This window comes from Tachypleus tridentatus, chromosome 10, assembly GCF_004210375.1.
Source record: "Tachypleus tridentatus isolate NWPU-2018 chromosome 10, ASM421037v1, whole genome shotgun sequence".
In the NCBI taxonomy this organism is placed as follows: Eukaryota; Metazoa; Arthropoda; class Merostomata; order Xiphosura; family Limulidae; genus Tachypleus; species Tachypleus tridentatus.
The window spans coordinates 32,704,813-32,729,157 of NC_134834.1; the positions used below are offsets into that span (position 1 = coordinate 32,704,813).

General features: G+C 31.1%; 1 protein-coding gene across 14 annotated transcripts in view; it reads right to left on the reverse strand.

Moving 5' to 3' along the window:
* LOC143229017 (protein Obscurin-like) overlaps nucleotides 1-24,345 on the reverse strand; it is a 207,836-nt gene that overhangs the window by 2,984 nt on the left and 180,507 nt on the right. For 13 of the 14 annotated variants that reach the window (XM_076460653.1, XM_076460652.1, XM_076460649.1 and 10 more), the window contains 13 exons: nucleotides 23,649-23,869; nucleotides 22,282-22,426; nucleotides 16,969-17,125; nucleotides 16,042-16,193; nucleotides 15,279-15,411; nucleotides 14,653-14,784; nucleotides 10,399-10,563; nucleotides 9,949-10,132; nucleotides 9,151-9,433; nucleotides 5,434-5,614; nucleotides 5,143-5,218; nucleotides 2,251-2,400; nucleotides 705-893 (listed from right to left, as the gene is read on the reverse strand). In XM_076460653.1, coding sequence (XP_076316768.1) covers nucleotides 705-893; nucleotides 2,251-2,400; nucleotides 5,143-5,218; nucleotides 5,434-5,614; nucleotides 9,151-9,433; nucleotides 9,949-10,132; nucleotides 10,399-10,563; nucleotides 14,653-14,784; nucleotides 15,279-15,411; nucleotides 16,042-16,193; nucleotides 16,969-17,125; nucleotides 22,282-22,426; nucleotides 23,649-23,869 — 2,168 coding nt within the window. Of the gene's footprint in view, nucleotides 1-704; nucleotides 894-2,250; nucleotides 2,401-5,142; nucleotides 5,219-5,433; nucleotides 5,615-9,150; nucleotides 9,434-9,948; nucleotides 10,133-10,398; nucleotides 10,564-14,652; nucleotides 14,785-15,278; nucleotides 15,412-16,041; nucleotides 16,194-16,967; nucleotides 17,126-22,281; nucleotides 22,427-23,648; nucleotides 23,870-24,345 lie in introns of those variants that run through there. The other variant, XR_013015605.1, reaches the window with a different exon arrangement.

The following is a 24,345-nucleotide window of genomic DNA, read 5'->3' on the forward strand; positions in this document are numbered from 1 at the left end:
CTATGTACAGGTATCCAGTGATCAATGTTATTAAAGAACAGATTAGCACACTGATGACTATGAATACTGAGATTTTCTGTTTTCTGGTTACAGTTATGGTTAATAAGGATTCCTAACTTCATTGATGATACAAAGTGATTAATAATCACCAAAAAGCAGCAAAGAAAAATGTTTGTAAGTTCTTACCCCATGCATAATATAAACTGAAATACCCATCAAATGATAAGGAATGTTTAAACTCAATTAAAGCAATCATATATTCATAAGTAATAACATAAACTTTACTTTAGAATTTTAAAATTATAACAAAGCTTCTTCATAAACAACATTTGAAGTCTGCTTTCCATCTACCAACAAATAAAGATTTTGAGGTGACTTCACCCTTGAACACCCTATACCTCTTTGACCACGAGAAAACCATGGCTGTTTGAGAAACAATCCAGCAACTTTCATAAATACTATGAACTATGGAAAATGTCCCAAGGAAGTCAAAATTGAACTTAATCCTATTTCTATTCTGTAAAGCATGTTGGTTAATTACTTCCAGCCTATTGTATCAATTTCAATTTTCACTCCCATGGGACATTCCCCATAGTTCATAGTGTTTACAAACAAATTTTAATTGAGATTGGCCCAATTGGCTTAGAGGAGATAGAATGCAAAGAAACACACATTTATCTTTATATACATAAATATTTTACTACCTTGGAAGAGATGTTCCACTAATGTTCAACAACCTCTGAGGTGTAGCAGACTGCTTCTCAGAATGGAATTTCTCCGAGAATTTGGTGAGCCAATGGGACAGAAAGACAGCTTGTTCTCTTTTCTTAATCATAAACTCAGAAGGTAGCAACCATTTATTTTCAAGGCACTCCTCTACTGTGAGTCGTTTCCTGTAGCAAACAAATGGTTGTAAAATTATGATCGTATGTAAAATACTTGTACACAATAGCATAGACCAACTTGTATTACACTGATATTATGTGAAGTGTTCATATACAATAGCTTAGATCAACTTGTATTACACTGATATTATGTGAAGTGTTTGTACACAATAGCTTAGATCAACTTGTATTACACTGATACTATGTGAAGTGTTCGTACACAATAGCTTAGAGCAACTTGTATTACACTGATGCTATGTCAAATGTTCGTACACAGTAGCTTAGAGCAACTTGTAATACACTGATTCTATGTCAAGTGTTTGTAAACAATAGCTTAGACCAACTTGTATTACACTAATACTATGTGAAGTGCTCATACACAATAACTTAGGCCAACTTAACTGCTGCTGTGATACATCTTTGCTAATTTTTCACTTGTTTATTATCATAATTTTCATTCATTTTTTTCTGTCATTGTTTGTATAATGTTTTCAGCTTTAGACATTTCAAAAGTCATATTCATGACATCAAACAGTCAAGTTCAGTCTAAGAAAATAAGCACAACAATAAACCATAATTACTAAGAAGTGCTTTACTAGCATTAACTATTAAATAAACCTGCTAGTTAGACTGATAAAGTGATACTTGATGTGTTCCAAGTTCAGTCCCACTCATAGGAGGTGTAAAAATAGGATTACCAAACATGTACAATGATAAAGACACACAACACAAAAAATGGTGGTAAGTGACATTTAAGAAAACCTTATAAAATCTGAGGAATTCCAACAGGTGGACTTGTCTTCATAAGTACTACAATAAATCGACATCTCACAATGTAAAAAAGGCTAAACAAGTCTTAAATCACACAAAAAAGGAAACTATGTTTTACTTGTTTTGTCTTTCACCTTTTATTGAAACCAGAGATGATGTAGCGCTCCCCATTTTTACATATTTGGCTTATATAGTAACTATAAATTACATTATTAATTTGCTGAACCCCACTAGATTACACTGCTTGTACTTTAATTATTTTATTATAAAATCTGCATCTCCATCCCACACCACAGTGCTAATCGTATATGAAATACTTATAGCATGTTATTTGTATGACACATTCCTTAACTGAATTCTAAGCTTATATATTAATTAAATTATAAACACAATCAGGAATCCTTGTATCTGTAAATACTTAAATCACTTTGTTAAAATATCTTTTCACTAAACTATGGGAATGGCAGTTATGACATTCCTTCTAATTCCTCATACATCAAGTTTTATTCAATTAATCTATTTATGTATATAAAAAAACTTAATCTTAAATAAAATGTAAAAACTGGTAATAATCTAAAGATACAAGTGAACTTACTGAGGAGTACGTTTGAATATGTGCATGAGAAAATGAGTTGCTTCCTGTGTAGCTTCACTGTACAGATGGTCAAACCTGTAGCATACACAAGTAATGTTGTCTGCAGTTTCTTGTTCTGTCTCACCCAAGAATGGAGACACTCCACTCAACCTAAGTACACAGAAAAGGACACAATATGAAAAACGATATAAAAACATTTTCGAAAACCCATAAAATAGAACTATAGGTGAGCTTTAATTAAACTATATATTTAATATACCAAACTTTAGATGGTGACAGGTTAGACAGCTAGAAAATATTCCATTTTTTCCATCAGAACATTCTTAAATTCTTACAGTTGGCTACATATATAAGTTGTAAATATTAATCTCAAAAACTTTGCCTCAGAACTATAAGAAGAGTACATTTCAAAACTTACAGTACTGCAACTGGCTTGGCCTGAACAACTTGTAACTTATTGAAGTTACTATCGCAATTAAATAGTAGCAAACTGTAATACTATTATTACTACAAGAGGCAGAATTACACTGGCTTTACCAGTGACAAACTGGAGACCTATACAAGTATACTTAAGAGACTATATATTTGTGTTAATAAAGGCTATCACTATGAAATTTCAGCAAGAAATTCACTTGTATGCAGGTAAGAAAGAACACAGAAACATAAACAATGACTACTACTACAAATACCAATCTCTAGTCTGAAAACATAACTTATGAGCAAGAGAATTAACCACGTTGTCTGCAGACATTTTAATAGACAGATGTTTTTCTTCTAATTATTTATTGTTATTTAAGTATTTCTATGATTCCATTGAAAATTCAAAATGGCAGAATGCAAAAAAAAAACTGGATCAAATTATAACTTATCAACAAATGTTTGAACATTTCCTTAACTTTTCACCACATACTATTTCTATGTGTAAAGGTCTGAAACTTCAAGCAGTAATTTACCAGAATAATAAGAGGAAGTTAAATAAAAGGATCTGTTCACTTTGTGAAACATGAAAGAAAACTTACTACATTCTAATAAAGATCCAATTTTTGATACATTTTGGAGTTAACACAGATATTTGGTAAAACATAGCCTACACTTTTACTTACACACATTTTTTTCATAAGCAGTTATAACTTTAGTCCAGCATTTGATTTTACTATAAATTTGGTGCAGTCAGCAGTGCTCTAAGATTAAGTATCTAATAATGTCATCAACATAAATAACTCCATGTGACCACAGTACACTTTCTCATCAACATAAATAACTCCATATTACCACAGTAAACTTTCTCATAAACACAAGTAACTTCATGTAACCACAATACATTTTCTCATAAACACAAGTAACTTCATGCAACCACAATACATTTTCTCATAAACACAAGTAACTCCATGCTATCACAGTACACTTTCTCATCAACATAAATAACTCCATGTTATCACAGTACACTTTCTTATCAACAGAAATAACTTCATGCAACCACAGAACACTTTCTCATCAACACAAGTAACTCATGCTACCACAGTAAACTTTCTCATCAACATAAATAACTCCATGTTATCACAGTACACTTTCTCATCAACATAAATAACTCCATGTTATCACAGTACACTTTCTCATCAACATAAACAACTCCATGCTACCACAGTACACTTTCTCATCAACATAAATAACTCCATGTTATCACAGTACACTTTCTCATCAACATAAATAACTCCATGTTACCACAGTACACTTTCTCATCAACATAAACAACTCCATGTTACCACAGTACACTTTTTTATCAACATAAATAACTTCATGCTACCACAGAACACTTTCTCATCAACATAAATAACTCATGCTACCACAGTACACTTTCTCATCAACATAAATAACTCAATGCTATCACAGTACACTTTCTCATCAACATAAATAATTCCATGCTACAACAGCACACTTTTCCATCAACATAAATAATTGAATGTTACCACAGTACACTTTCTCATCAACATAAATAATTGCATGTTACCACAGTACACTTTCTCATCAACATAAACAACTCCATGTTACCACAGTACACTTTCTCATCAACATAAACAACTCCATGTTACCACAGTACACTTTCTCATCAACATAAACAACTCCATGTTACCACAGTACACTTTTTTATCAACATAAATAACTTCATGCTACCACAGTAAACTTTCTCATCAACATAAATAACTCCATGTTATCACAGTACACTTTCTCATCAACATAAACAACTCCATGCTACCACAGTACACTTTCTCATCAACATAAATAACTCCATGCTACAACAGTACACTTTTCCCTCAACATAAATTTGCTGTAATAATAACGTGTAGTTTTTCACCACAGTTTCTGAGACAAAACAATTAGAAGCTTGAGAAAAACGAACTGAAATGTAAAGAAATTTTAAAATTATAAAAATTTACAAATAGAATAACAGTTTTTATGCATCAGTATTTTCAAGGATAAATACACCAAAAACAACAAGTTATTCCTTAAAGTCTAATACAGTAAAATTATTTTCTTTTCACTGGAAACATTGGAAGCACTACTTAATGGATCAAAGTGCAACACATCCAAATTTTGTGTTACTACTAAGGGAACATAATTGTTCTTGCATCAATTAATGCATGACATAAATCAAAATTTCATACTATAAAACATAACTCAAACATTACAATAACAAATATAAATGTATTTTACAATTACTTTATAAAAGATTCATTTTTAAAGAAAAGTAACTCAAAACCATTCAGGACTAACTTTTAACAAATTCTGAAATCATTTTCACCAGTTATATGTAAAAAAGTATGAAAACTAATTATTTAACATACCATTTTAGTTCTAAAACATGAAGATATTTATATTACTTGCAAAACTTACAAAATATATGTGAGTACGCTAACTCCCCAGACATCTGAAGCTGAATTTACTTCCTTTTTTGTAACTATTTCAGGAGCTGAGAAGGAAAAGAGAGTTTTTGAAGTAAAAAAATACAAACTACATATCTTACCACTGACCATAGTACATACACTGAAAAAAACTAAAAATACAGGTTAGACATAACATTTGAAAACTTTAATAAGTTTTCATAACAGACACACTTATGAAAAAAATTTAAGTTTAAGAAATGTTTGTAAATTTTGATTTTTACCATATCTCAAACCTACTTACCCATATATTCCAATCTTCCCTTAATATCTATCTTGGCTCCCTCTTCTGGTATGTACTGAGCTGCCCCAAAATCAACTAGTTTCACAACTGGCCATTGCTGGTCAACCATCACCACATTGTCTGGCTGAAGCTCTAAGTAACATATACCACGAAAGTGAAGATAGCCCAGGGCACCCAGTACCTTTATCAAAAGATGGAGGTAAAAAACCATGCTTCAACTTGAAGCTGTAAAACATAAACTAAAATATGTTCTCACTTAATGGTTACTTTTTCAAATATTAAGAGACAAACCTAAATATTTACCTCTGCCATCGAAGGTGACTGAGGTTATGGCTGAATGGCTTAATGAATTTGAAGGAAAATTGATATACATTTTGACTATGAACCAACTTAAAAGTGATTAGTTTTAGGAAAGTTAGGAAAGGTCAGAAAAATAAAAAAGATCTCTGTTTGTTAACATAAGATCAGTTTTTCACACATGTTGCTCAGAACTAACATGTATGGACACATTTTTCATTATTTATGAGGGCCAAATATTGTCAATGCTGCATGGTAGAGGTATGTATGTGCCCTACTAAGTGCCCCATAGTTAGAATTGTTTTTAACTAAGAAAGAATCTTTGATTTATAATGTTCTTGTGCCATGTTAGGTTTTTCATTACATTCTCATTGAAGTGTCAATAAGAATAAGAAGCTTTTGGTACACTTTCTCATCAACATAAATAACTCCATGCTACAATAATGCACTTTTATGTTATCTTATGTTTTGTGTTATTTCATGACTAGCAATAGCAAACCAAGAATCTCCTTACTAACTATCTAACAATTTAGGCCTAACTCACAACTCGATGAATAACACAACAGATTCACTAACTGGTCAATCACTCAATGAATAACTTGTGACCAACTTGATGACTCACAAACTGACTGGCTCACAAAATAACATCCTGAAAAATTCACTGATTAACTTATTAACTTACTAACCATCTAATAATTTAGGCCTAACTCACAACTTGATCAATAACACAATAAATTCACTAAATGATCTATTGCTCAATGAAAAACTCAGCTGGTGACACACAGACTGGATCATTAAATAACCCACTGAATTAACTCACTAACTATTTAAAAATCCTCTAGTGTTTAAATACACCATTTCTCCCCATGTTTTCAGAAAACTTAAAATATCACGAGCTCGTAATACTATACCCACTTCTAGAACTCAGAGAAACTTCTAGATAACATGGATCATTACTGTAATACCAAGCTAAAAAAAAAACCTAAAATGTTCAAAATTATTCTTTTGATTTAATTTTGTTATTGTCAGTCAAAAATACTGATTAACCCTGGTTCTTAAGAAAACTTTGAAGTTTTTTTTTCAACTAAATAATAGTGTCATTAACTTAATATGGATTTTATACATGTTTTAACAAGGTTCTCATTTCAAATAATGTTGAAAACTTTTTCTTGCAAGTTTACTTATACAAGTAGGATTTTTTTAGAAAAGTTTCAATAGCTCACTATAATGAAAATCAAGTGCAATTAATGTTTTGTATAACTTTTGAACTTATGAAGAAATGTATTTACAATCACAAAGTATTAGTATAAACTGGAGATTTATGAAAACATGTAAAATTGACTCTGACAGAATGACCTCAAGTTTTTTAGTTTAAATCTACTATTCATCTACTATTCAAATCTAAAAATATCATCATGTGATCATATGTCACAGGCTCGATATCCAAAATCATTAAGTCACGTTAAATACATTTATGTTAAAATCAAGTAATCACACAAAATATTGCTAAAATTTTCTAGAGAAGGAACAAGTATCTAATTTAATCAAATACTGCATCATCCACAGTATTGCTACTCTTTGACACAGACATTTATAGTAACAGTAACAACAATTACAATCCAAACAATCTTAACAAGAAATCAGGAATGAAAAGTACTGTATGTTTCACATCTCCATATCAAAAATTCCCTTGAAGGGCCTGTAATGGTCTCACATTCTTGTGGAACTGTACACCGTGTGTTAAATTCTTATTAGGTTTTCAAATAATAATGATTAAGTAACTAATTTAAATATTTTTTTATAATGAAGTGGTGTGTTACACCTACAGCACATTTTCAATATGTATTGTTACATCTACTATTCAAATCTAAAGATATCATAATGTGATCATATGTCACAAGCTCAATATCCAAAATCCAATATATCTGACTGAAACTAATATTTACTGCTAACCATAAAATTTTGTGAATGTAACATAACAACTTAAAAATTTCTTATTTTATTTTTAATACTAGAACCTAAATGGAATGTTTATTTTAAAATAAAATAATAAATATTTATTGAAGGTAAACTAATACATTTGGAAAACATTCATAGTTTAAAGCTTTAAACAAAATTTTTTTCTTATCTTGATAACATTATTTAAATCTTTCTGTTTACTCACCAGTCATCTGATATTAAATAAACTATTTTAGTGCATGGCTTCATCTTTTCTGTTACTTTTAAAAATGTATTTTGTTTTTCATTTGAACAGTTTTTAAGATCTCTTTATGTATTATATATATGTTCCATTACTTCATGGTATGAGTTATAATGTTATGACGAGAAAGTCTGATGTAATATTTTCTCCTCTTTATTCTTATTAATCTATAGCTAAACTTTTCTCATGAAAGAATTGAACACTAAGATTTTTAAATTGAAAAACTTAAAAATTATCAACAATTTATGATCAAATGTAATATAGTCTTCTAACAAAAAACATGCAATAACACAAAAGAAAAACTCATAATGAATAAAATGTACTGTTGACATTATTTTTGGCTGTAACTCCAATAGCATCTCATGAAATATGGACAAATTAAAAAGATCTGAGTTAGTCTTAAATAATTATATTGAAATAATGATTATATATTATCTTCATATATATATTGAGCATTTTAATCAATACTGTTAGTGAAACTAACATAAAAAATAGAATATCACTACCTTATACATTATTTTAAAAGGTAATATTGTCTTTTTAAATATTAGAAGATTATACTAAAAATGTTTTACCAACACTGACTGTTACTGAATTCTAACTGGGTTTGATTCTGATGTGCTTTGAATTTCATGCAAAGCTAGGTGAGGGTTATCTATGCTAGCCATCCCTAATCCTAACTTAGCAGTGAAAGACTAAATGGAAGGCAGCTAGTCATCACCTCCCACCACCAACTCTTGAGCTACTCCTTTACCAACAAATAGTGGGATTGACTATAACATTATAATGGTTACACAGCTGAAAGGGCAAACATGTTTGGATTCAAACCCAGGACCCTCAGATTGATAGTCAAAAGTCCTAACCACCAGACCAAATCAAGAAGAAAGAAGTTCAAAAACAAATTTAAGTTAAAAGTGACTATCTTCATTCCTAAGTTGAAACCAACTCTGAAAACAATGCAGTTTCTATTTCAACAACTGGAATTAGCATCAAAACAGTATAATTTAACAAGGAGGTTACAGTTAGAGCATCAAGAAGTAGTTTTCATTACATTAAAGAGATATTAAAAATGAAAAAAAAAGTTGTTAACACAATTCTTTGGACTAATTAAAACAGAGACCTACAAAGAATATAGCACACATTCAAAAGTTTTCATTGTATTCTTATTACAATGTATTTTTATTCATTAGTATTCATTCACATATAAAGACATATATTACCTGCTGAATTATTTTCATTACAGTTTCTTCATTATACTGATGTCTCATACTTAGGTATGAAAGGACGTCAATACCAGACAACTTCTCAAACATTAGAATTGTCAGATCGTTATGAGACACTGCTGAAATTAAAGATGCAATATTTTCATGCTTTAAGGTTTTGAGGATGTCGTACTCCCTACACACTTCAGTTACATTTTGATTTGTAGTATGAATGACTTTTCCAGCAAATGTTTGATTAGCATCTTTTGTACTCATTTTCACAATGACAGAAAATTGTCCCCTGGGAAGAAAAAAATGTAACAGAAGACACATTCTTGTTATACTTTTTTACTGTTACCTGCAACTTATAATTCATATGTTATTACAATAACCATTCTACACACTAATATCAAGTGTCAACTGTAAAAGAAAAGTAAGTCCTAATTGTCTCACTTTTAAAAGCATACTTCGTAACTGGTTCTCCTACTGTTGTTTAATTGCTAGTAATTTAAATAACCCTTTCAAAAAGATTTTCAATGTTTCTTTCTAAACAACCTAAACCAGATATATGTTTGTTTGTTGTCATACACAAAACTAAACACAGGACTAACTGTGATATTCTCACCATGGGTATCAAAACACAATTTGTAACATTACATGTACTCAGACTTAGAGTTGCACCACTGGTGGGTCTTTAACTATATATAAAAAGGATATACTGTTTACTACAGCAACACAATATTGATATTGTATTGTGAATATTTATAAAGAGCTTATAAAAATTAGGTGAAAATGTTTTGCAACTGGACAACAAACCTTGCTATTTCTGACTCAAAGTTGTAAAACTGAGTAGGATCTTTAACCTCCATAGGAATAGGATTTTCTTCAACAGAATAGTCCAACCTGCATGTTAATGAATCATCTACAATAAGGTCTTGATCTTTCAAAGACAACTCCTGCCAGTGTTTCTGAGCTCTAGTAATCCTTATTTTCTCAGCACCTATAGTAATATCAGAAGTTGAACTGTTTTGAAGTTCTTCCATGCTTAAGTGGAGTAGTGTATGTATTCACACCAGTTATATTTACATTTTGGAATATATATGGTCAACAGTATATAACTATTTTTTAACACTTTTTCTACCATACTTTCAATAACTAAACAGTTACAAGATAAAACTAGACAAGTACCATTTGTCCACAGATGTTTATATAAAGATACTATTAGGAGATAACTATAATGAGAATAATTCAAAGATTTATTCTTACCAGCTGCCAGGGTACTGCAAGGCTCAGAAGGTTCACTGGCCTCACTCCAGGCAAACTTGTTCCTGGCTGATACACGGAAGTGGTAAGTAGTGGATGGTGTCAAATTACATACCATGAAAAATTCATGGGTGATATTAGAAGATGTTTTTGTCCATGTTGTTTCATCTAGAAAATAAAAATACAACTGTAACAATGAAGACTTAAAATAAGACAATGGAAAATAAGTTATGAAGTTGTTGTTACAAACAAAACTGAAGATCTAGAAATTTTTAATTACTTACTTAATATGTGAATAACTTTACAATTTAAAATCATGACAGAATTGTAAATCAAGTAACAATTAAAAAATAAAATGTGTAAAATTGACATTTCAACCAAAAACTGGCATGTTCATTTAAATATATGCACACGGCACACACACACAAAAATTATAAAGTTTAAAATACAAATGTAGAAAACATTCACCACTATGACAAACAACTGATAACACTGTCTACTTTAAACATCAGTTCACTATCTCCTCACAGCAACAATAAAGTGCTTATTTCCTAACACTCTATTTACCAACTTGTTTCTATACTATTCACTACTTGTGGATACGCACATTTTGCATTACATTGAATAATTAATTCTATGTTTTTACCCATTGCAACAGTTAGTATAAATTACTCACCAAAAAATAAAATTGGGTGAAATTACTCATTTCCTACCTAAAGTGCACAGAAAACCCACAGCAGTAACTAGCATGATTAAATGCAGTATTGAAGTACTAAGGGTTTTAAATCTTTTTGTATAGGCCCAGCATGGCCAGGAGGTTAAGGCATTCAACTTGTAATTTGAGGGTCACAGATTCAAATTCTCGCTGCACCAAATATGCTTGCCTTTTAAGCCGTGGGGGTGTTATAATGTGACAGTCAATCCCACTATTCATTGGTAAAAGAGTAACCCAAGAGTTGGCAGTGGGTGGTGATGACTAGCTATCTTTCCTCTAGTTTTACACTGTTAAATTAGGGACAGCTAGTGCAGATAGTCCTCTTGCAGCTTTGCACAAAATTAAAAAAAACACCAAAATTTTTGTATAACTCATTATAACCCTATAACCTATGGCCAACAAAGTCGTGGATCCACATGCAATTTAGTTCATAATTTAGAAAAATGCATTTAAAAAAAGGATGGGTTCTTGGACCCCATTATTAATAACAGGATTAAATGATTAAATTATCATAACTGAACCCCTTCTTTTCTTTACCAACGTGTTTAAAAATCAGCTTGGGTCCTTCACCCTGTGCTAAGATTAAGTAATTAACTGACTCACTTCTTCTCTATATCAAAAAGAAACAAAATAATTTGTTTTTTGTGTTTTCATTTTCATTTAAGAGCTACAGTGAATAATCTTTAGTTTAGTATTCAAAATCTTTAATTGGTCAGATAAAAATTACATCTTCTCATGAGAGATTCTCTAAACATTCATCCAAATCATTTTAAAATGATTCTTTCATATCTAAATTAATGGATCTACTACACAAGGTGGGCATAATTAAAGAAAAATAGGCTAATTTTTTCAAAACACTGCACAGTTTATTTTCTATATGTATATTATACCCCATAAAAACACATTTTGTATAATGAACTATTCGATATTTGGATAAAAAGACACATCTAAACTCATTTGACAGCTAAGTAGCAGCAACCTACTTTAGTGAAACTGAAAAAAAAATCACTGTACTGATTTTATTATTGATGTTTTTATATTAATATTAAGGCTGAAAAATTCATAGTGAACTTATAATCATGGCCAACCACAGGCTTCTTTCCCTATTCTAGCCTAGCATATTCCTTTATGCATGTGCACCAGATGTTTGCTCAAGGTCATTGCCAATTCTTATAATTGATCCACCCACACGCTGTTCAATTACAGTACTGGTTTTGTGGACCAGAAAAAGAACATTATGACACTCATTTTTTTTCCCTTTCCCATGGTTTCTTAAAATGACGGTTGCCTTACATTTCAGATTGTACTATAATCAGACCAATGCAGTAGTTTTCAGCCATTGGCAATCACTAAGACTTTAGTTTTTACATATAATCTCACAATTCCAGTTGCTAGCTGATAAAAACTATTTGCACATTTTTAAACTTCAGTTATTCTAATGAGTGAACCATTGTTAATTACTAATTCATGTCATTATAACTTTCATCTTGATGTACAATCCTACAATTGCATCTGATATACAGGGTGTTCAGAAAGTCACTGTGCAGTTTTGTCTGTTAATAAATAGATAAGTGCACAGTGACTTTCCGAACACCCTGTATAATGAAAGTTTTGTCACTGAGTTTTTACACTTCACAGTTGTTTTAATCACAGTGAAGTTTGTCCTCATTGTCTATTTTTGATTTAATATTTTAAAATATTTTGCATACAATGAAAATAATGCACAATACCTCATCTAAAAACAAAATGATTTAGACTGAAACTATACTTGACAGATCTGCTATGTAAGAAATAAATGCACGTGTGTTTCTTAAGAGATAAACACAGGTATATTGCTATACTATCACTTTCATACCATGCTATATCATGCCACAAATCCAGCAGTTACATAATTTATAAAAATAATCTGAAGTAAAAGTACGTGAAATGGTACATCAAGCAGTAATTTTGTCCTTGGCAAATGGAAACAATATATTTCAAAAGATGAGTAAAAGAACTGGGAATTTAAAACCTGTTACCTGTAACATGCCCTACATTTGGTGAAGTTTGTAGTAATGTCTACACTATCTCCAGCCTTGTTTCTTATTTTTTATTATCCCAATTTGCAGGTTTTTAAATTCTTAATTCTTTTATTCATATTTTTTTTAGCTTTTTACATTCAACTGTGAAAAAAGATTACTCAATACAGTATCTAACTTTGTACATTTTAATGATAATAAATATACTAGTAACTGGCTGATAGAGTTCATGATGATTTACTGTAGCTATTGACTATTTGATCACACAAGTTTGATACATAAAATATTAAACTGCCACTGGAGATTGTCATAGTCTTATTTGAGAATATAGTAAGCATTTATAGTTTCTATGTAACTACATGTTTAGTATATAATGCATAACAATGGGCAAATGTCTAGATTAAGATACATTCCCCCATTAAACACACACAAAATTTTACTAGTAGAAAAACTGTCTTTTAAAATAAAACATTGCTTTAAATAAACCTTTGTGTTTTTTAAATTAATTATTTTAAAAATGTGTGCAATAATATTTAATATTATTGTATTGGTTGATTTTACTCCATCCCTTCATAAATAATATAGGGGTTGACTCTCTAAATACACCAACTGTATAGTGTACAAAGCATTGAGTATCTACATGTTACAGTCATCTGCTATTCATTTGTTAATTGCTGGTAATTTCTGTTTCTTTCTATAGTTAAGCTTTTTAAAGAAACACCATATGATTTCAAGAGAGCTAACTTCAAAGAGTTACAATAATATCATTTACACTAGAATTATGATGTCTTTTTAGCTTGTGTAAAATAACCAAGCCACTTTTGTTGTAGGCTGACCAGAGAAGAAGAATAACAAAAATAACAATTACAAGTGGGCTGTTTTGAGTGATTTTGTTTTTCCTTGTAAATCTAACATATATTTTTAGTACATCTTTATGTGTATACAGACTTACTAGTCAAGAGTAAAAATTTTTAATGTTGTTTAAACCGAATCTTTACTCATTAAAGTGCAGCACTATTATGGTTCACAATAAAAATTCCAGCACTAAACATAAATTTATTGTTGCCTTTCCCTGAAAGTTTGTAAAACAAGCTCTATCTCATTGAGTATTTACTTGAGCTATATTTCATGAATACTTTGAAGAACTTGTTACTTTAGTGAAGTTTTAAATAAAGATAAAAAATAAATCTTTTAATTAAAAAAAACTGGTTCTAATTTAACAGTTTGTTCTTGTACAATGTTTTGGTAATAAACTCAAAAAAACAAATCCCTTTCAACTGTACTGGACATAAAAAGGTTAAGAGCAGACTAAATGCAAGTGAAATTTGTTCACATGATCAACAACTATGATTTCTCTCCAAACTGTACCTGAGCAGGTAGTCTTTAATCAGTTTATTTCAATTGCATTAATAATTATTTAATTTATGCCATTTCAAGAAAACTGTAAAATTACTTGGTGAAGAAAAAAACATATATCAAATATCAGCTGAGTTGGAACTCAAAAAACAGAGAAATAGAACTAACCTGCTCTTTTATACTCCAAACAATAACATAATATTTGAGAGTTGCCATCATACTTAGGTGGATGCCAACTGAGTGTCACTTCTGTGTCAGAACATTTTTCTGGGTGTGGACAGTCAGGTTTCCCTGGAGTTTCTAAATCATGAAAAACATTTGAAAACGATTACTATTATTACTAAGCCCTGGACACAAGAAATTTACTGTTGATCTGTTTTACATAAACTTTCTTTACACACTTAATTCTAAACCAACCAATGTTTTATCAGTAGATGTTTCTGGCACCAGCAAAAGCCAAAATAATTATTTTTTAATTAATATAATGTGTTTTTTTTTGTTAATACTCTTGGCCCAGCATGGCCAGGTGGTTAAGGCACTCGACTTGTAATCCAAGGGTTGCAGGTTTAAATCTCCATCATACCAAACATATTCGCCCTTTCAGCGGTGGAAGCATTATAATGTGACAGTCAATCCCACTATTCATTGATAAAAAAGTAACCCAAGAGTCGACAGTAGGTGATGATAACTAGCTGCCTTCTCTCTAGTCTTGCACTGCTAAATTAAGGATGGCTAGTGCAGATACCCCTTGTGTAACTTTTCGAAAAATTCAAAACAAACTAGTTAATACTCACCTCCTAATTTTAGCCTAGCCCGGCAGATGGCTGCACCATGTTTGTTTTGAGCAATACATTTGTACACACCAGCATCATAACTTTTGCCTGGCTTTAAATGAAGTTCACATCGACCATCAAGATTCACTTTGGACTAGAAATGATGAAAAGCAGGTAAAAATTTAGAAAAATAATAATACCAAACACATGAGACAAAAACACTGTCTCATGTAATGCTAACATCAAGAGGTAAGTTTATATCTTACTTATGCCCAAATGGTAGTACCTTATTTCTTTATTTTTTAGTTTAATTCTTTACTTTAGAGTCACCATCCCACAACTGTCTGCAGGCAGTGAAAGGTGATATAGATGTGAGACATTGTGGGCTTGAGCACCCATATCTCACTCTCATAATTTCTACTTCTATTTCAATTTCTATTTCTAATTCTATATCCACTGCTATTCTTTATTTCTTATGTGAAACTGGTGAATGGAGATTAAGACTAATAGACAGTGTATCCCCAACACAATGTTGGTCCTATTCTGCAATCACCTCCAAAATCTAGGATACATTTTATAATCCCACATTGTAGCTTGTACTCTAGAATCCCTTTTTTAAAAATATGCAGCGTATTTTATTTCATGTTAATGTGTTTCAGTTTATGGCTTGAAGTTTTATGGTTATAATATATATACATACATAACCTGGCTACACTAAAACCAAATCTCCTATATTTTTGTAAACTTATCAGCTTTCAGAGAAAAAAGATTTCTCTTTACATACCTCAATCCGACTAGTTACCACAAGAAATCCATCATTCCTAAACCATGTGTAAGTTGGAGTTGGATTTCCCACAGCATAGCAGCTGAACTTCACATCCTCTTCATCTCGAATCACAGCTTCTTTAATCTTTTCACGGAAAAAAGGTGGTTTTCCTGAAGAAGAAAAAGGGGGAAAGAAACTCAGTTTAATGAGCTGTCCACAGGTCTAAAAAGAATACACAATTATTTTATTAACAGACTAAATTTTAAACACCTGAAAAGTTGTGCACTCTGATTAAAGTTTGGTTTCAGAAATTTCACACATTGACACTTATTCTATCAAAACAAAAAAAAACAAAATATACAGCATCTGACATCTACTGAAAGAACCTGACTAAATTATTATTCTCCATGACAATAAGCTTTGATTTAAATCAGAGCCTAAAAGATTACATTTAAATTATTAGACAACTCAGCATTGTCAAAAATTATAAGTCTCTATTAGATTTTGATATAAATGTAATAGCACTTTCAAAAATTTACAGTTGACTGAACTACAAAATTCTTGGATGTGCTTTTACATGTATGTAATTACTAGCTAAGCCTATTGGATACAATAGTGATTTTGTGGCATAGCATGCAGCATTTTATTATTCATTGCAACTCTATCTTTAATTTTATAAATTACTGCCATTTGTACCTCTGCCATAGAAACCCTCAAATTTTATTAGTTGAACAAAATTCTCAATGCTAGATTTTATGCACCATTATCATGATTTAGTTAGGCTGCATAAACCAATTCATTTGAGAGAATCACTAATTAATTAAACTTCATAAACTGCTTTAATCATTATGCTCACTAGTCAGCATGGATAACTTTTGATATAAACCAAACTTATAATACTAAAATTCACAATCATAAATCTTAAACTTGACTTTTATTACTAACCCTCTTCTTTTGTACCCTTTGACTTTTTACTATCTGTGTGTTGATATGTTGGTTTTGATTCTTGTGAGAGCCATAAAGCTCTGTCTCTTCTTCTCTTTTTATCATCCATTTCTTCATCCCAAAGGCGTGTGAATCGACGTCTCTCATGTACCGATACCTTAAGAGAATTCACAACTTATAAAGAAATGTTAATAAATACCTTAGAATAGCAAAGAAAAAAAAGAGCAACAATACATTGTATGTAATTACTAACATAATGACCTATTTACATTAGAGAAATCTAATTAGTAATTATTGTTTGATAAATGGAAAACACCAGCAAACATTAAAATGTTTCTGTTACTTTAAACAGTATGCTGAAACTTATTAAAAGTATGCCTGCAAGAAAACTGATTATATCTATTACATTAAAAAAAAAATCTAAACATAACCAAATTCTGCTGGTGTAATATTACTTTTACAACAAAGTATGTCATTTTATATAGTAAGATCTATTTTTCAGATCTTTAAAAACACCAATTTTAGGAAACTCAATATGCAATATTCATGTATAAAGTTTTTAATATTTTAATGACATATTTAATTACCATTTTTAAATAATAATTTTTCAAAAAAAGACTTTCTAAACACACACAAAAAAGTTTAAAGATTTTTATATATGCTTCTCAGAAAGTGATAACAACCAAACAAAAATAAAACATCTATTTTTAATGCAAAAGAAATCTATTATGGATTAGAATATTAAAAAATAAGGTGTACTGAGAATAACTGTATTAGTTTTTCTTCTATGCTGATTACATAAAAACAATTATAAACTGTACATATACCTGTATAAATTAAGGTGTATGCTATTTCATGTATCTAAAACTATTATCAACAAGTCAATGTGCATAACTATTTCACGTCTCCTAAATAGATAAACCCACTATCAACATGTAAATATGTGCAACTTAAAGTGCATGGATTTTATTTCTTATCCCTATTTTATGCAGCTAAACCTCATATCAGCATGTTATTTATTGTATTTTTCTTTTACAGAAATAACTTATCTCTATACTACCATTATTCATATTTACGATTAACAAATCCACATCAAATTACCTCAGTCTCCATAAAAAAAAACAGTTACTTGAAGTTTTTTTTAAGAAGTTAAAAAATTGAAAATTTTAAGAGTGGTTTAATAACAACACTGTGCAACACTCAAAAAAGTACAAGAGATCTGTGCCCATTTTTATATGCAAAATGACATGGGAAATCCATTTCTGGCCTTCTTTTTGTTGAATTAGGCATGGTTTTTGCAGAATTGTCACTGTATACACTTTTTGTCATTATTATTAAATAAAATTCTCTACCGCATTGTAAAATGGTTTTCAACCCAGGGCTAGAGACCAATCTTAGTAACACCTACAATGTCATATGATAAATAGCACACTACAGTTTAAAATCATATTTTCTGGTTTATTATTATGTGCTTATATTTAATTGAGTTTATCACTTAATACTTTATACGTCAAAGGTTGTGTTTAATGTTATTTATTTTTTTTACTTTCAGATCTTATTTGTTTTCAACAACGAGTGCAAGACAGTGCAAAAATGATCCAAACAGATTCTGTTACATATGTGGGGAATTAACTTTTGCTAAAGAAAAGAGCAGTATTACATGCCATATCAAGAAAATGTACAAGGCGTACTTCGTTTGTGACTTAGGAGACCAGGACAAGTCATGGGCTCCTCATGTGCGTTGCCTTACATGTGTGAAGACATTGAGTGCCTGGTATGCAGGAAAAAATGTTCACATGAAGTTTGGTGTGCCAATGATTTGGCGTGAGCAGAAAGATCACTCTAATGATTGCCATTTCTGTCAGCAAGACTTTACAGGCTGTACTACAGCAAAGAAAAAAAAAACATTGTTTACCCAAATTTGCAATCAGCAATGCGCCCAGTAGAGCACTCAGAAAATTTACCTGTGCCCAAACCTCAAAAATCAAGAAATGCAGAGTTCCAGCAGTGCAGATGAGCATTCCAGTGGTGAATATGTGGAGCCTAATCATCCAGAAAGCGAGAATAAACCAATATCATTTTCTCAAGAGGCTCTAAATAACTTGTGCAGGGATCTCTATTTAACCAAAGACAAAAGTGAGTTTCTGGCATCAAGGCTCAAGAACGTAATCTTCTTGAGAAAGGAGTGAAGATAACACTGTACAGGAAACATACAGAGGATCTGCTTGCATTATTCATCATGAAGGATGACTTATGCTTTTGTAATGACATCACTGAACTTTTTGAGTAACTGGAAATACCATATGATAACACCAACTGGCAACTTTGCATAGATGCATCCAAGGACAGCATCAAAGCTGTTCTGCTACACAATGGTAACACTCTGCCTTCTGTTCCCATAGCTTATAGCACAACCATGAAAGAATCATATGAAAATCTGAAAGCAATTCTAACAAGCATACAGATTTCAAGGTTGTGGCCATGCTTACTGGCCTTCAGCTTGGCTATATTAAAGTTTGCTGCTTCCTGCGCTTATGGAACTCCAGAGCAAGAACTGAACATTATGTACGCAAGGATTGGCCGATCTGAGATGAAATTGAGCAAGGAAAACACAACATCATGCACAAACCACTTGTGAAAAGTGATAGAATTCTTTTACCACCTTTGCATATTAAACTTGGTTTGTTTAAGCAATTTGTGAAAGCCTTGGACAAGGAATCCTCCACATTTGCATATCTTGCAGAGAAGTTCCCTTCCCTGAGTCAAGCTAAAATTAAAGAAGGTATCTTCATTGGTCCCCAAATTCGTAAAAATTGTACTTGATGAAACCTTCATCACACATCTCAAGAGAAAAGAGAAGCTTGCCTTTGAGTCATTCAAGAAAGTTTGTGATAACTTCCTGGGGAACCATCATTCAGAAGACTATGTGCAAGTTGTGAATGATCTGCTGAGTCATTATCATGATATTGGATGTAACATGTCTCTAAAAGTTCATGTGCTCCACTCTAATTTGGATTTTTTTGCGGAAAATCTTGGTGATGTGAGTGATGAACATGGCGAGAGATTCCATCAGGATATTTCAGTGATGGAGTGACAATTTAAAGGAAAATGGAACCCTGACATGTTGGCAGACTACTGCTGGGGTATAAAAAAAGAAGATCACACTCCACACAAGAGGCTTAGAAGAACAAAAGTTGTTTAAACTGACAGGTGTGTGTTTTTAATTCATAACCAATAAATGTTTTGTTATACCAACTAAATTTTTGTTTTGTTTTTGTAACTTTCAGTATTTGCAATGTTGTGTTTAATACGCGATATTTTGCAGTATATTATAAAACATATGGTTCATGGTACAGGAAAACGGTGCCTAATCTAGAGGAATAAAGGTCAGATTCAGAATCAAGACAATTTTTTGAACCAGAAACAAGTCTTACTTAACTTGTACTTTTTTTGAACCTGAAATTTGTTGCACAGTGTAATCAGCAATGACAAGAAAACCCACTTGTAGAGAAAATTATACATGTAAAAAATGGCTGGTTTGGGTTGAGAAAATTTTTATGTAGAGGAGCGAACAATGTTTCGACTTTCTTCGGTCATTGTCAGGCTCACAAAGAAAGAAAGAGGTAACTGACTGATAGCTGACCACATGTTTGAAGAGGGTTGTGTAACTGAGTGTAGGAATGTAAAGGACGTGCTTAGATGTTTGATTATATTCATTAATATAGGTATAAAGGTGTTCATTTGTATTGGTTTATTTTGGGCTTGAGTTGTTGTATAAGTAAGGCTTCTTTAATTTTACATTTGTTTATGTTTGTTACTTTATTTAGTATTTGGGTGTTTTCTATTTGATTTGCAGTGTTCTAAAAGTGTGAAGATGACCTTTTGTGTTTTTGAATCTGGTTTCCATTTTTCATCTTGTTTCTCCAATATAGAAGTCGTGGCAGTTATCACATTGTGTATTTTATAAATAATGTTGGTGTGGTGTTTGTCAGTGCAGTTTTTACATAGTATAGACTTTAGTTTTGTGCCTGGTTTTTGAATAAATTTGGTATTAACTGGAATGTCATATTTTGTTGCTAGTTTTTGCCAAATGTTCGTTATTTTTCTGCTGCTGTCAGGAATATATGGTATGCAGCAGTATTTACTTTTTTTAGTTGATTTTGCTTTCTGTCTAGGTGTGTGCATATAATATTTTCTACGGTTTGTGGGGAAACTTATTGATGTTGATGAATTATTGTTTTATTTTGTCTTATTCGTCGTTAATTTTATCTGGTGAGCATAGTTTTATGGCTGCATTTATTTGGTTTCTTAGTAGTTGAGTTTTTGTTTTGTTTCATGTGCTGAGTCCCAAGGAATGTATAGTCCAGTATGGGTGATTTTTCAATGGATTTCCGTTTTAAATTGTGTATCGGTTCTTGAAATTTTGAGGTTAAGTAAATATATCCCACGAATTAAAAATCACGAAACCATATACTGCTGCATACCATATATTCCTGACATCAGCAGAAAAATAACCAACATTTGGCAAAAACTAGTAACAAAATATGACATTCCAGTTAATACCAAATTTATTCAAAAACCAGGCACAAAACTGAGATCTATACTATGTAAAAACTACACTGACAAACACCACACCAACATTATTTATAAAATACAATGTGATAACTGCCACAACTTCTATATTGGAGAAACAAGATGAAAAATGGAAACCAGATTCAAATAACACAAAATGTCACCTTCACAGATTTTTGAGCACTGCAAATCAAATAAACACAACATAATCATAGAAACCACCCAAATACTAAATAAAGAAACAAACACAGATAAATGCAAAATTAAGGAAGTCTTACTTACACAACAACTCAAGCCCAAAATAAACCAATACAAAGGAACACTTTTATACCTATATTAATAAATATAATCAAACATCTAAGCATGCCCTCTACATTCCTACACTCAGTTACACAATCCCCTTCAAACATGTGGTCAGCTATCAGTCAGTTACCTCTTTCTTTCTTTGTGAACCTGACGAGGACTGAAGAAGGTCGAAATGTTTTTTGCTCCTCTAAATAAAAAAAAACAAATTCTCAACCCAAACCAACCATTTTCACATATATATTTTTAATAGTGGTTTGTTTAATACATTATGCATGTAGTTTTATAGTCCATGTAAGTTTGTTATGAAGAAATGATCCTGAATTCAAACATAAGTCTAGTTCTTAAACTAAGCTATGAAAATACAGACACCATTATGCTTTTAAAAAGCTACTTGTTTGTTAATTATTTATGTTAATAATATACACTTTGTCTTACCTCACTATTTCCCCAGTGTTTCTCCTTTAAATGACTGGCTAGTGTTGAACTACGGTCTGCACCCACCTTCAAGTAGCGTCTTACTCGGACTGGGAAGTCAACGTCACGATGCTGCAGAAGGTACGAGTCTGGTCCACTTTCGTACCTGAATGACATTTTGAAAATAAACATATGATAATATATCCATCTAACACTTCATTGATAATTCTGAAGTTCTGATTCACTTTAATAGGGCTTCAAAGGAAATAGTTCTTCATATAAATATTTCATATTTTCTTCATAACAAAGAGTTTCCAATTACATTAGTTGGTTTCATTTCAAGTGTCAGTTTGCTTTCAGTAAATTTATACAGAAATCAATATGAAAGACTAAAAGACATAATTATTCTACACTCTTATAAATCTTTACATTGATGTCAAATATTAAACAAATCACTAACTGTAACCCATTTCAAAAGTGGCATTAGACAATCTTATGAAAACAGAAGTATTATATTACTATTACTCATTTACATCATTAGAATAGTATTTGAAGTAGTTGAAATAATAAAATTAGATTAACTTTTCTTTACATTTAATTCAGATCTTTCTTTCTTTACAGAAAAGGTTTGTTATCCTGTACTAGTTGACTGTGAATAAGTTCCATGTTTTTCAATTGCATTAAATGAATTGGGTAAACTCTTGAATCTGGTTTGTTTAACTATTTAACCCTAAAGATCTCTTTGTGACTCAAATTATTTAATACTACAGAAGCAAAAGGTACAGTGCAGAAGTACTGAACATTCAATTTACTGTTTTTAATCAAACCCTGATAAATTTTTAAGCCTAATCCTGTTCAACAAAGGCCAACTTTTTTTAAAATCTGTTTCCAATATTTATCAAAAGTTCTTTTTATAAGTAAAACCACAACATCATTTCAATAAACAGATTTTGAGTATATCACTTTTATTACTTACACAAATTTTATTTTCCTGTTTTCAATATGATATTGTTGACAAGAAAAATGTAAGATTGTGAAATTAAGTAAAAATATGAATGTTAATAAAGGCCTAGTGAGTGATACTAGCTGCAAAAATATTTTCATTCAAGCAGTAGATGAAAAATTGTGTCCTGAAAAGAAACTGTCGATTATATTTGAGAAAAACAATTTACAAATCCCTTAGGTTTTACCAAGTTCGTTGCTTTTGAACTGTTATAAACCAATTTTCTATATGGGGGTTTACCCTCACAACCTTCAATATGGAAATACCCCCAAACTGTCCTCCTCTTCTTTTTTTTTTTTAAATTCCTGACCTCTTTCTTTATAAGTCTTGACAGCCTGTTCAGTAAAAGTAAATTTTATTTGTAAATGTGAAAAGAAAATTATACCGGCTCTCAGATCGCACATCAATAGGTTCTCTCATGATCCTCTGTTGAAAGGTAACATCATCAAACTCAGATGGCTTTACTCTGGATCGCTGAAGGTGGTGCTCAGGGCTACTAGGAGGTGTGTATGTTTCATCAGGTGGGTAAATCATTCGACTAGGATGAGTGTAACAAGACTCGAGAGGTCGCCTTCTATAAAATCGTCTGCAGGATGCATTAGCGTACTAACAAAAAAGCAAACATTAAATTACTTAAATAAACAAATCCATCTGAAGTATAGTTGAAATCAGAATAAACAAAAAATATCTACAAAACGAAAATTTTATGTTATGACTGAAAAGTTATTAATTGTTTACATAAAAAATGTGACAAACTTATTACTGGTGGATTTAGTGAACCAAACATCAAACACAAAATGTTTTTTATTGTCAGGGTTCTCACAAAGCTGCCAAGACAAAATTCAAATATTTTTTTAAAATTTAAAACAACTTGTAGAGCTTAGTTTATAAAAAGTGCTAGACCTTTTATTCTTACTGTGTGCTTTCACAGAAGTCACTGCAACACACATAGTCCCAAATTCGTCTTTTATACATTTAACTTGATGCCAAAATTAGAGATAATGTTTCCAGAGTAATCTCTAGTAGTTGTTTATACAAACATGAACTAGCATATTTAAATAAGAAATAAATGTTTTGTAAAG